Genomic DNA, 14,053 nt, shown 5'->3' with positions numbered 1-14,053 from the left:
GGGATTCCAGATAGATTAATGTTCATTGCTGTGTACCACAGACTTCGGGATACAGGATCTCTTCGTCCTCGGATCGTAGACCGCAACGTGACGTTGTTTCCTTTCGTAATGCGACACAATTTTTCTAAAATAATCAATATTAGTTTTAAAAAAATACTAATTTATTGTTAAAAATTGAGAGATTATTTTATTTGGTATGTTTCTTTTATTTCAGTAACAACAATTTTTAAATGTGGAATTCTTTTAATTCTTTCGTGATTGTTTAGATGTGAATGCCAGATATATCGGTTATAAACAAAGTGAAAAAATTATTCGGGCGATATATGAACTACGAGGTTATTTGGAGTCACAGGAATTGGTATTGTGGGGAGATGAGACCGAGGATTCGCCTTAGATTACCTGACATTCGCCTTTCAGGTGGGGAAAACCTCGGAATAAACCAAACCAGGTAATCAGCACAAACCGGATTCAAGCCCAGGCCCGAGCTCGAACACTGCCTCAAATAAGGAAACCGGATATTTCTGTGAATATATGTTGAAATACAAGTAGATCTATCCATGTGAAAGCTAGTATAGGCCTATGCTTTCATTAGGACTGAAGCATCACTTATCCTCCAAATTACTGAGGCACAAGAGCCCCTGTTTATATGCTACTTGTGGATAGTTGTGCGAAACTGTTGCCTACATACAGGTAGACTCCCATCAAGACTTGTTCCAAATTTTAATTCCGTATCTATTTAAGTGTGGTGTACGACAAGAAAAAAGAAGAAAAAAAACTGTTTTCAGTGTGCACTTCCAGCTTCAGTTTCTACTAGAAAAGAGATAGAGAGAGAGAGAGAGAGAGCAAGATGAAGTTTTATAGTAACAGTGATGACTAGAGCTCGGATGTTTAGACATTGATAACACAGTGGCGGTTCCTCGGGGGAGGGAAGGGAGGAACGTCCTCCTCACATTTCTTTTCTTTTGAAAGTAAGTACCAAATAAAATATGTGCCTTGAAATTCAAGGAAGATTCGATAATTTTTAAGTTCACAGCTATAAGAAAACCTCGGTTGATCGAGTTTTAAACGACGCGCACTCATGTGCTGCTAGAAAACTGTGAGAAAGATACGAGATTGTCTGTGTGGAGGAAAGTCAATTCATTCCTCCTTTACTGCAGTTAACACACATAGACAACAGCGCGCTAGCGGCCAGAGAAAGAAGCAGAGTTTTAAAGCGAGTAAATGAAAGGAAAAGGAGGAGATCCTCCTCTGAATCAGCGCATGGGCGGGAAATAGAAACCGACTGGTCGTGCAGCAAGCTCGCTATCGCTGCCATCTAACGATCTTGCATTCAACCAGACTTTAACACATCTAGGAGGAGGCACAATAAAAACAGTTTTCACGCAACGCTATGAAAGACACCATATACATCTTATTTTAATTATAAATCAAAAAATATTATTCATTGCACTTCATATAAGCTACTATTCATGGTTTGAAACTTTCAAGGATATTTGAAAGTTAAAGTCGGGTTTATTTAAAACAAAGAGAAAGTAGTTCTACGTTAGTATCGCAGATCTTTTTGGCCCCTGAAATTCACTTCCATTCATTGTGTACTAGACAGGGCAACAGCCACGTTGTCAGTTTTGTACAAATATATTTGAAATTGAAAGTAGCCACTCCAAACTACATTATTTTTAACATAAAAAATTGATCGGCTGCCGGGAACTTTGAACAATAATGGTAGTATGACTTTACAAGAACTGACATTCTTCAAAAGCATGTGATACTGAACTTGTAAAATGTACATGTGGCAACACAGACCACGTGGGTGGGTGCAGTGTTCTCGCTTTCCTCAGATTATTTCCCATTCCCATTTCCGTGGTTCCAATTATGTGTTTGTAGCTATAGTCTCTTCCAACACGTGTGATGCTGTAGTGTGCTCGAAAAATGCTGCGAGGTGAATTTTCTTGTAAGTGTTAATTTGTGCAATTATTCAACAATGAATGGAAGTGAAAACATTATATATTTTGGAAAATTTAGGAAACTGAGTTTACAGATTACTGCTATATAGAAGGGAAGGTCAACCCCAGCACTACCTGGTCTTATATGTATGCATGTTGACTAATTTGTAGCATGTTTCATTCAAGAAGTTATTTTGTCCTGTTACCTTCTTTCCTCCTCTTAAGAAATATGCAGGAGCCGCCACTGTTCTAACAGTTAAAATAGGCAGGCAAAAAAGGCAATAAAAACGGAAAGAAAAGGCAATGGTTTACTGAATTTAGGCATTCTAGCTAACCAATCTTATACCTTCTGTCACCTGATAATAACTGACTGTTCGATACCCATTTGGGCTGAATACCTGGTTGGGTTTTTTCCGAGTTTTCCCAACCTATAAAGTGAATGTCAGGTAATCTATGACGAATCCTCGCTCTCATCACGCCAAATACCATCTTGCTATCACCAATCTCATCAATGCTAAATATCCTAGAATTTGATAAAGCGTCGTTAAATAACCAACTATAAAAAACTGACTGTTCCTCACTCAAATTTCTTTCTCCTACAATAATAAACACGTTTAGCACAAAATTGTAACAGTGAGATTTTAAAATACGAAAGCAAATAATTGAAAATGCTACGTGACAACTTCTATGAGAACGGGCTTAATATTTAAAATTACAAAGCTGATTGTTGGTATCGTGAAGACATGACAATATTATATTTGTAACTGTGGATTGTCGATCATTATTCATATTACACCAATAATATTAAGCACGAATATTAGCAGATTAAGCACCGAAATAAATTACTTTTATCCATGACCATATCGAAAAACATGCCTTTACTAAATACTTTTGCGTTTGTAAAGTAGGCTTTCATTCAACATTACTTTATTCCACTAGTGAGTTTACCTCACAGTTTGAACTTTATCTCACAGTATTTTCCTAGTACCCGGGTACACACGTATACTTTTACATTGAACTATTACTCAAGAAGTTAATATATTAGTTACAAGATGTCACTACCTCTACTTCTTTATTACCATTTCTTAATTAATATGCATACACTCAATCTCCTTTTCTTTTCTCTATCTACTATGTCGTAATTTGTGCATTGCATCCATATCTAATATGCATTTTTTTTATAAATCTTGTAATAATTTACCTTTTGGGATGCGAGGAAACTTGAACCTGCGAAGTTGGGTTTAAAGGATTTTAAAACAACACGCGTTAGCCAACTGAGCTAAACAGACACGATAATAAATTACGTTTTAATATTCCTCTTAAGTTTACATTAGTAAAATGAGAAATTATTTTAATCACATTAATCCCTGAAACTTCAAAAAGACGAAAATACACTTTAAAATGAAAAAATATATATTAAAATTATATAATTAATTATAATTTGTTATTTATCCAACGCCTTAGATACCATTCTTCACTAATCATGGCCTCCTACATCATAACCTACCTAGTACACGTATCGATTTTAAAGCCCATGCCATGATATGTGATTATATGAGGACTTATTTTCAACATATTTTCTTTTATAAAACAGAATTTTTCGTTATGGTCATGGATAAAATTACGTATGGTACTTATGAGCGTAATCTTTATTGCGCTCGTGTAATTTAAGCACTTGGCTGACGCCTCGTGCTTAAATCTTTCCACTCGCGCAATAAAGATGCACTTACCTCACAAGTACCATAAATAACTATTATTTACTACTTTTAGTAAAGTTAGTCATTGTTTAAAATATTTAATTTCATACACATTATGTTACAATTAATTAGAAAATTGCAAATAAACATGGAATATTGCTTTAAATGATAAAAAAAAGGCATTTATTAGTAAGGAACATCTTAAAAAGGCAAAAATTAAAATTGAAAAAGGAACAATGTCACATTTCCATTAAAGGTCAGATAGTGCTTTATTTCAGTATATTGCTGCAAAATTTATTGACGTGTCTACTTGAAATGAAGGAAATGATGAGTGTATCCGTGGTTTTAATTCTCATTTACCAATTTTGGTAAAAATAACACTGAAGTTTGTAGTAATACAGTGAATTAGATAATGACTTCACCCTTAACAGCATTGTGACATCGTTCGTTTTTTTCCCGTGTACCCTTCATTTATATCTATGCAAATAATAATATTTTACTTCCACCCAGTAAAAAAAGACATTTTGCTGGGCTCTAGTAATGACTTTGGGCAACAATGTGAGTTTCAAAATGTAGTGTAGAACCATTTAGTTAGTTTGCATAATTTGGCGTAAATAAAAATATACTGGCAGTGATTTAGATTGAAAAAAAATGTTACAAGAAATCATCTTATCAATTTAACAATATCCAAATGGAGTCAAATTTGGCATTTTCATTTTTCAGACATGCATACATTTTTATTCTCCGGAGTGCCATTACAGTGTGTTCCAGCTCAACTAAACCGCTGCATACTGAAGGCAATATTCTGGCCACAATGTGGCAAGGCAAACCTAATGACAGCATGTCGCAGTGCAGAAAGTTGTGGACAGTGCTGGATGGCGGCATTGACTGCTTGGTCCTGGATGCTTCTCGCTCAGGGTAGAACCTGTAGATTCAAATCTTACAACCCATGTCTTCACAGCGTGGGCTCATGGAACCGGATCATGACGTAAAGTTGACAATGACGCCGAAATTCTCATCATGCAGATTCACAACAATCATTGTTTTTATTCCATATGTACGATGCTCTCCCGTCCACTGCCTCATGACAACTGAAATGGCAATGCCTAAGAAACAGTATGGCGGTATCAAATACCTTACTATAATAATACCGGACAGCTGTATACTAGCAGCATTGGAATGAGTGCGAAATATCGCGGACCTGACATCTAGCGGAGAGGGATGGAATTACGTCCACATATACAAATATTAACATAGCGGAAATCGGACTATTATTTAAAACGTGAGTTACTAATGTAGAATAATATATGAAACACTTAAGAAATATTGACTAATATTTAATGTAAAATTATTATCTTATATCAAAGCTGCATATTATGAGAAATATTGCATACTTCATATTACTTTCCGTAATTAATTGTTACATTTTTTCTTTGGTTTACCGAGACAAAATCAATCTGATATTAGGAATGAATTTACAATAATGTTTTATATACGCATTGCTGACAACTGCAAAGATAAAATTGATAGTAATCTGATGCTTGTAATAAATTAGTAAAGGCATGTGGACAACAATAAAACTTAATTTGATAAAACCTTAAAATCCAATACATTTTAACTTCTATTCATTTATTAGGTATAAGTAAAAAAACTAATTTGTGTTTTTCTGTTAACACAAAGACGAAGGAATTAGGCCTACTAAAGAATGTTGTTGACTCACGTTTTATGAACTGTCGGAAATCGAAAATACGATTTAGAGCAATTTGTAATGCTGCAATTGTCACAATTATAAACAGCACACATACACCCTGACATTTTAACACAGCACTAATTAATAAAACTATTAACTAGCCCAGCAACAATATACAATGCAGTTGATTACAGCTTGTTTCGCGAGTATCTCCACACCGGCAGGTAGGTAGCAGCACCAGCGTCGTTCGCACGCAGAACTGCTAGCTGTCCGGTATTATTATAGTAAAGTATTTGGCGGTATCACAATCTTACAGATTTCAAGTATAACTTTGAGCTAATCGATTCAAAATCTCCAGTTCCCGTGTGCCACCCTGTGTAATACCTAATACATTCTACAGCATTATTGTTTTTATTTCAATACAACCCGATAGGAGGCGCCAGGCAGTGCTGACGACGATGTTGAACATAGGTTGGACAGGGTCTTGAAAGAATGAATAAGGAATTTTAAAAATAATTTTACAGAAATGAGCAAAAGATTGTATTTTTTTCCAATTTTTTTATATTCTGGGACATACCACATCGACACAGGACATGCCATTAAAATCCAGAACAATCCTGAAAAATCCAGGATGTCTGGCAACCCTGCTTTAAAAAATATTGAATGATTCAGACTGAAAACACGTGCCAGGAATCAACAAGTCTCCAGTACTGAGAAACTACACACACAGCCCATGTTAGAGTGACAGTGAGACACGCAGTATATTATAACACAGGGTGATCCGTTTGGGAAGACAAAAAATAAAAAAGTGATAAAATGAGAACTGTTGCTATTTATTGTTAAATAATTTGTACATGCATTCTAGAAGAATGGGAGTTTTGTACAAATTAGACCTCAACGTGCCCACCATTGCGAACACGACACAGTTCATATCTTGTGGGTAATTCCTCCCATGTGTGGTCTAATATCTCAGGAGTAACTTTTTAAAAAACTGAGAAAATCTTTGCTCTGAGATCATGAATATCCCTGGGTCACTATGCATGTACATTATTCTTCACGAAACCCCAGAGAAAGAAATCTGGTGGTGTCAAGTCTGGGGAATTTGGAGGCCATATAATTGGCCATCCTCGACACACCAGTTGTTTCCAAATGTGTCGTCCAGATAGTCACGGACGTCTGTTGCCCAATGAGGTGGTGCACCATCCTGTTGGAACATGATATCCATGTTGTTCTCCTGTTGCAGCTGTGGTTCAAAAATGTTTTTCAACATGTCCAGGTATGGTCCTGATCGAACTGTTTCCTCTGTGAAGATAAACGACCCATACAGATTATAGTGACTTATAGTTCCTGAACAATAAATATTGCCGTCTTGTCAGTGTTGCCAACTGTTACTACATATCACATGATCCTTCGTACTAAATGACTTATTTACTTACCGTACTTCATGTTGGAAGGTTATTTTAAATAATTCAATAATTTGTAACGTATTTTCGTAGGCAAACTATACAGGAAAGGGATCAACATGTCAAGTATTTTGTATGGCATTACGAAATTCATTGGTTTGACTAAACAATTGACTTACGAGACCTAACCTAAAAATGTATTTTGTTTGACCACATGAAATTATTAGTACTAACTCCGAAAACTTACCTGACTATAAAATAACTAATACGTACTAATATTAATACTGATATTAATTAATTATTAGTATGTTCATATTTCACTACCTTCCAGTAACCAGCTCAGAAATCTAGTACAATTTTAATTTCATGGAACTCCAGTACCGACAAATATTGTCGATATTTGTCTCAGCTGCCAACATACCAGTTACAAAATCACTACCATTTGTAATATTTGTCAGTATCGAAATTCGAAACGAAGTTGGCAAAAGAAAATTCAACCTGCAAACTATAAAATCGCCACAATCCACTAGCATATGTAGTAATGGGGGGAAAATTATTAGGTTTCACCCTTGGGGTATGAAATAAGCTGACCCGGACTATACCGTTCACCATACATTAACTTTAGGACTAGCCTGTTCCAGTTCATGAGACATGCGGATTTTAACGTCCCCATATGATTGCATTATGGGTATTCACTCGCCCACTGGAATAGAAGACACATTTCGCTTGTTGTTGTGCAGTAAACGGCATTTTGTTTATTCGATCGTTGCTGAGTAACTTCTTTTGTTTCTTATGCGGTAACAAAGATGATACAAAACTCCAGTGCTTCAGTATCACACTGGAACTGAAATGAATTCTACAGCACCCTCATTATAAATTTTATAGTCATTTTATCTTATGCAGAGGTATCAGTCCAAAACTTTACATTGTCACTGCACAATGGTATGTACGTAATGATGTCATTCATCATGATCTTAACATTTCAACTGTAAAAGAAGAAATCTCTAAGCAAATCTAGTCTTTCAGGTAAAGTTCCCTGTAAAGCAGATTTGAATGATTTCAAGGGAAAAATTGTTCCGGGGCCGGGTATTGATCCCGGGACTTCTAGTTGAATGTGCCAGTGCTCTTACCAACTGAGCTACCCGGGAACTCCACCCGACACCGTCTCAACTTTTTCCTTTATATCCACACGACTCGCATGGGCTGACGAAATGCCAGAGACCCACATCGAGTGCACACAATCTCTGTATGACTTGGAATTGTGCATAATATATATGTCACTGTGTACGTTAACAGAAAAACCACAATTCCAAGTCACACAGAGATTGTGTGCACTCGATGTGGGTCTCTGGCGTTTCGTCAGCCCATGTGAGTCGTGTGGATATTAAGGGAAAAGTTGAGACGGTGTCGGGTGGAGTTCCTGGGTAGCTCAGTTGGTAAGAGCGCTGGTATGTTCAACCAGAGGTCCTGGAATCGATACCCGGCCCCGGAATAATTTTTCCCTTGAAATTATTCAAGAAATCTCTAAGTTCACCAAAAACTTCCTGCACCGATTAAATCAACATCCGAATCATCATGCATTAAATTTGCTGGATAATAGTCAAACAATAAGAAGACTTAAAAGGACCAATGCTCTTGACTTTCCATTCATTTTTACTACAGATATTTAAAACATTGTTGTTTTTCTTTTGGAGTGTTGTCATGGGATAACATCTCCACTCATGTCATATTATTTTATAATATTTACTTATTGTCTATTGTAGGCAGATTGTAAATGTGGTATAATTGTATATAAAAAAAAATTATCTTATGTCTTTCCAAATGGATCAGACTGTATAATACACAATGCTATTTTTAACGGACTCTTAGGTTCAATGGAAAACAGAGGTACAAGGAAATAGGACATGGAATCAGATATCCATGGAATAATGAGAGAGTGTCCAGTGTTGTAACTCTGTCTTATTTTATGTATGGCTTTTATTTCCATAAAAGATTGTTGTGAGGAAAAAATTTGGGAGAAGAGAATAAAAGTAAAAATACTCTGAGGGATGAAGTACATTAAAGATATTTCTCAACTATGACTTAAATTTAGCGAGACGACACCCACTCCTATCTACAGTCTCTGTCCAGCATTCTCACATAAGCAAAGATAATAACATGACAACAATGGATATTCAAAATAAACAATCAAAACATATGTTATCATTAAAAACAAAAATTTTTCCCTCTATAGTTTACATATTGCACATTTAACAAGTGAAATACTGTTGCTGCAGTATCTCACAACAGATTATTAAAATTTAGAGTTTAATAACAAATTTATGCAAGTACATCAGTTGACATATGAAACAAATATAAAAAATATTGATGCAAATCAACTAAATTATAAATGGAATCTGAGACGCAGAACATGATTGAGGTGAGCAAATAGGTTTACACTGTACATATGTACTAACAACTATACACACCCCCACACATACGCATGCATGCATATATACATACGTACATACATACATACAGAATTTTGTGAACAAAATACTGCAATGGAGGAGACATTTTAATAAATATTTGAAGAGTAATAGACAATAGAGAGCTTATTAAGACTTTAAAAAATATGACACATTGATCTATAATCATGGCACTCAGGTCGAAGCAATGAGAGCTGGGAGACAAATGCGTTGCACACCGTTTACATTTCCTGCAGTTGTTGCAAAATAAAACCCCAACAAACGGTTTCTAAGAAGGTAAGGTTTTCTTTTTCGTTGCGTTTAGACATATCAATGTGACATAAAACAGTCGCTGTTTTTTTTTTTTTTGTTTTTATTAAGCGAATTTGAAATGATTTTCTCCCTCTCGTTTCTCATTGCTTGTATCAATATATTGTCAGCCAAGAAAACGCCCATGGATTGAATCGTGATGCAGTAATTCAGAAGTTTACAGTTTTCGTTCAGAACACGCTCGTATCCAATTGAAAAAATGGAATAATGAAAATGTCGCCTGCAACTAAAGCTGACAGCCGGTCTTCACGCTATTCTTCCTGCACCGTAGTTCGTAGTCAGATAAAGGCAATCACGCACTCACCGCAAAGACTGGTAAGCGTGCTTGTCTTTAATTATAATACTGCCATCGTGACGAGATTCTTAATTGCGATGGTTTGGCAACTCTTCTTCGATACATCATTGCCACGTTTACATTGTAATAACAAGCAATCACTAACCTAAAATGGCAAAGACATGCATCAGAAAGGAGTTGTTCGAAGAATCTGACTGGCGACTAGCATCACCATATTCAGTTACAATTAAAAATATAAACATAAAAGATAAATAAACTATCACATTATAATTTTCATAACAGTTTGTGAATATTATAATAAAAAGTGTACAGCAACATTCTCATCTTCGCACCTACACGCACGCACTCACATACGTGTATAACAATGGTTTTAAATATGGGAGGACCATAAAGGCTTTCATGAACATATCGGCAGAATATTCTCTCTATGAAATTATTTTAATTTTTTAAGAAAGAAAAGCAAAAAGAAGTGTAAGACTGGTCCACACCTGATGCTTTGACTATTCCACTTCGAATGATCTTATTTAAAACATGCCCATAAAATTATCATCGGTAACATACTTAAAATGCAAAATATCTAACAAAGTGCATCGGGTGCAACCACAAAGAACTGCAACAAGCAATAACAAATGACGTAGCCTAGTAGACAACATTGTGTAAAAGAAAGGATGCCGCAGAATTGCATTTTTGGTTTTTCACAATACGAAACTCGACAGCGAAGCAGTCGGAAGAAACCTGTTCTAAGTATAATATTTATTTATATGTATATATATAAAAAAAGAATTTTTGATTTAAAATTCTTATATGTAATATTTTAGATAAACATTTAAGTACAATCAGAAATTCTAATTAGTTTATAGTTATCTTTCAACATTTCTGCTTAGAAGTAAAGATTTCCTTTCTCTCAGAAGTTGTTTCTGTTACTAAATAGGAATATATTATTATATTATCTCCATGACAATTAGGCCAAACAATTAAGGTAATCAGTTCATAGAACTGAATTCCGTAACAACGACAGAGAGAGGGTTTACAATCTGAAAACATCTAAACACTAAATGCAATTTGAGAATTGCACACTCTTTCTTATGATGTATAATAATTATAATAATAATCATAATAATTCCTAATTACACTATTTTATTTGTAATGATAAAAAAACTGGTTATTTTGTTTCCTCATGACAACAATTACATTCAAAAGCTTGGACTTACATATGAAATAGGGAACGTAACAGAGAAAGGCTTTCAAAGAGTTGTGTTGTGCTTCATTTGTTCTGCAGTTGTTCGTAATGAAGGAGGAGACATAGAGTCATGCTAAATCTTCAAGTTCCCGCCCCCCTCCATTTATCAAAGCTTTCAGAAATACAAATAGGTGGCAAGGAAGTCACGCTTTACAGTATTACATGAGATGGTTCACCGCACCGTAACAAGAGAGCCAACATCAAATTGCAAAAAATCTTACCATACTAAAGTTGTCGAAAGCTTCTTACTATGTAATACATAATATATATATTTATATATTGCACGTATTGCACCAATATCCGTTAAAAGTTTTACCACTCAACAGCGTGCGGAATTTTGTTGCTCACCTTCCTTACCAACATTTATGAAAAGCTCCATAGTAGAATGTCGAGATAAGATTTTATTTTCAGACTGTCTTCTTTTAGCAACTTGCTGAAAGTGCCAGGTAACCAATTTCCTTCATAAGGTATGTACATAATTATTTTTCTGGTGTTTGAATTACATCTCCCCGTCTTTCAACTTGCTCACCTCTTTCTCAATCCTATGAACCACCAGTTATAATTTAACGGAGGTTGGTGCAAACGGGCATCAAAGAGGCAGCAAGATCGACTTGCTCTTCCCACTGCTGACATCGGTAGTTCTGTTCCAAGTAAGACAATGCCTCAGAGCTCCTATTTGTGGGCGAACGTGAAGGGTGAGGAACCAGTCACACCGGAGCGGTGAAAATGAACATTCTGCCACTTGTTGTCACGCTTGTGCCACACACGCGTCTCCTCAGACTGCTGGGTGTGGGCTTGTCCCTGTCTGCAAACAGCGCCAAGCACGTTGCTCAACACACACATTAAAATATTGTACGTTGTTATAATGTTTATAGGCTTTGATAAGGCATTTGATCAAGTACCGTAGAAGTGGGTAAAGCCAATCAATGGGTGTAAAATCGATCATTTGCGATTTTTATTGAAAATTATATATTTTCTCAGTTATTTGTTAAAATTTTGTTATGCTGACTTCATGGCCTTACATTGTAAATGTAAGCGAGAGGGACAACAAAAAGCCTGCGAATGCCAACAATGGGAACACTGTGTAATTACCGTTGAAGTGAAAATTGTTATTTTCAACTTTTTCTCTTAAATGAAAACGAAGTCTTACAAACTCTAAATTATAGTCAGCAGTGAAAGGAGACAGGAAGTATACGTAAGTACTTTTCGTTGAGATTGTATCCTGAAATAATAGTTTTGCAGTTCGTAAATGTTAGTATTGAAACTTATTATTTTAAGAAAACTTGTATCTTTGTAGGGTTAAGTTGATCATGCCATCGACCAACTCGAAACAGATAGGACCAGCAGAAAGAATAAATTGTTCACCAAAATACATCCAACTAACACTTATAAACAAAAAAGTGTCATAGTATACTTATATTGATGGGAGAGTGGGGAAAGAGGAAGACGAAATTGTGGTGAATTTCTTGCGTAAGAGAAGCACTGCCAAAGGAACATATTTTGTACACCCCTCTGTACCTGACTATGGGAACAACGTAGTTTCTAAAGTGACATGAGGAGGGGAAGATTTCAAATAACATCTGATATAAACCTAATCAATGTTGAATTGCATTTTAGATTATAATTGAAGGGTGGTATTTCAATGTAAATTTTGAATTCTTAAATCTTTGTTTGTTGGTATGTGAAGTATTAAAATGTGTTTTTATGTTTCATAAGTTGACAATCATAGTCACGATTGTACAGTGGAGACCTATAGGCCTAATTGTATCGAATAGTATGATCACAGTAACAAAAGATACACTATATAATGTTATAGGCATATATTGAAGATTATTATTGTTTTTACACCCCTTATAACAAATAAAATATATGCAATACACTTAATTTATTTTTTAAAAACATAAACAGTGATCGACTTTACTCCGCAATATTTTAAAATCGGTCTTAAACTAAAAATTCAATGGTGATCGACTTTACCCTATTTAAGCAGGTAACTTCGATCACAAGTCAAATAAAAAAAAAACAGTTTTTTATAGATTGTAATTCAATTCTTGTAACGTGTCTTCATAAGTGAAGGATATGACAAAATGCTATTTTCTGAGGAACTCCGCTCCATTGCATAACCTCAAGTAAAAAATTGCAAAATTTTTATCGATTTTACCCTCTTCTACAGTAAACAGAAACTTATTATGGGCAATTATGAAAATGGATACCCAAAACACCTGATAAATGCAATAAGACGCTTATATTATAACTAGAAGATAATAATAAACACCGGAAAAACAAAACCAGAAAAATTTTAATAAATAGGTGAGTTCGCTAAGGATGTACAATCTCACCCACATTATTCAACATCTATTTGAACAATATAATACAGAAATGGAAAACCTTAGCAAATCCAGGTATAAAAATAAATCATAATACAAATATAAATATATTGTTACATGCTGGCGATGTAATCATCATTCAAGACAATGAAGATGATCTACAGAGATCTTTATATTATTTGAACAATATTTGCAAAATCTACAATTTTACTATTTCTGAAAAGAAAAGTGAAATAATGCCATTCTGGGGAAAGTCACAAATACACTTAAAAATCATCTAGAAAGTATACAACTAGAACAAGTTAATAGTTTCAACTATTTATTTGCAGGATCTCTGTCTTTTCAGAGTGCACATGAGTGCATCACTTACTTGTCCATGTACTGTGTAAGCCTCACATACGCAATGCAGGCTGCGTCCTCTCCCAACAAGTGAACGTGGGGGTTGAGAATGGTGGTGTTGACGGCTTTGCAGTTCTTGCCTAGTACTGCAACATCAGTATACATCGCCATTAGCAGATACGCTGATCAACTGTTCTGCCTAAATATCGTTGCGAAATGGCTATACACTATTTTATATTATTATTCTTGTGAAATGACTTCAGAAATATAATAAGCAAAGAGCACCTACATGTGTATGTGTATGTATATGTAAATATGCGTGACTATATACAGGGTGTGCGT

The 14,053-nt window shown here is 35.1% G+C and overlaps 1 protein-coding gene across 33 annotated transcripts in view; it reads right to left on the bottom strand.

Annotated features, from left to right (window-relative positions):
- Window positions 1-8,692: 8,692 nt before the first annotated feature.
- Window positions 8,693-14,053, bottom strand: part of CaMKII (Calcium/calmodulin-dependent protein kinase II) — a 502,734-nt gene continuing 497,373 nt past the window's right edge. For all 33 annotated transcript variants that reach the window (XM_069816423.1, XM_069816436.1, XM_069816437.1 and 30 more), the window contains 2 exons: window positions 13,743-13,857; window positions 8,693-11,850 (listed from right to left, as the gene is read on the bottom strand). In XM_069816423.1, coding sequence (XP_069672524.1) covers window positions 11,718-11,850; window positions 13,743-13,857 — 248 coding nt within the window. In that variant the 3' untranslated portion in view covers window positions 8,693-11,717. The remainder of the gene's footprint in view (window positions 11,851-13,742; window positions 13,858-14,053) is intronic.

This window comes from Periplaneta americana, chromosome 17, assembly GCF_040183065.1.
Source record: "Periplaneta americana isolate PAMFEO1 chromosome 17, P.americana_PAMFEO1_priV1, whole genome shotgun sequence".
Classification (NCBI taxonomy): domain Eukaryota; kingdom Metazoa; phylum Arthropoda; class Insecta; order Blattodea; family Blattidae; genus Periplaneta; species Periplaneta americana.
This window is presented reverse-complemented; position numbering and strand designations above follow the sequence as displayed.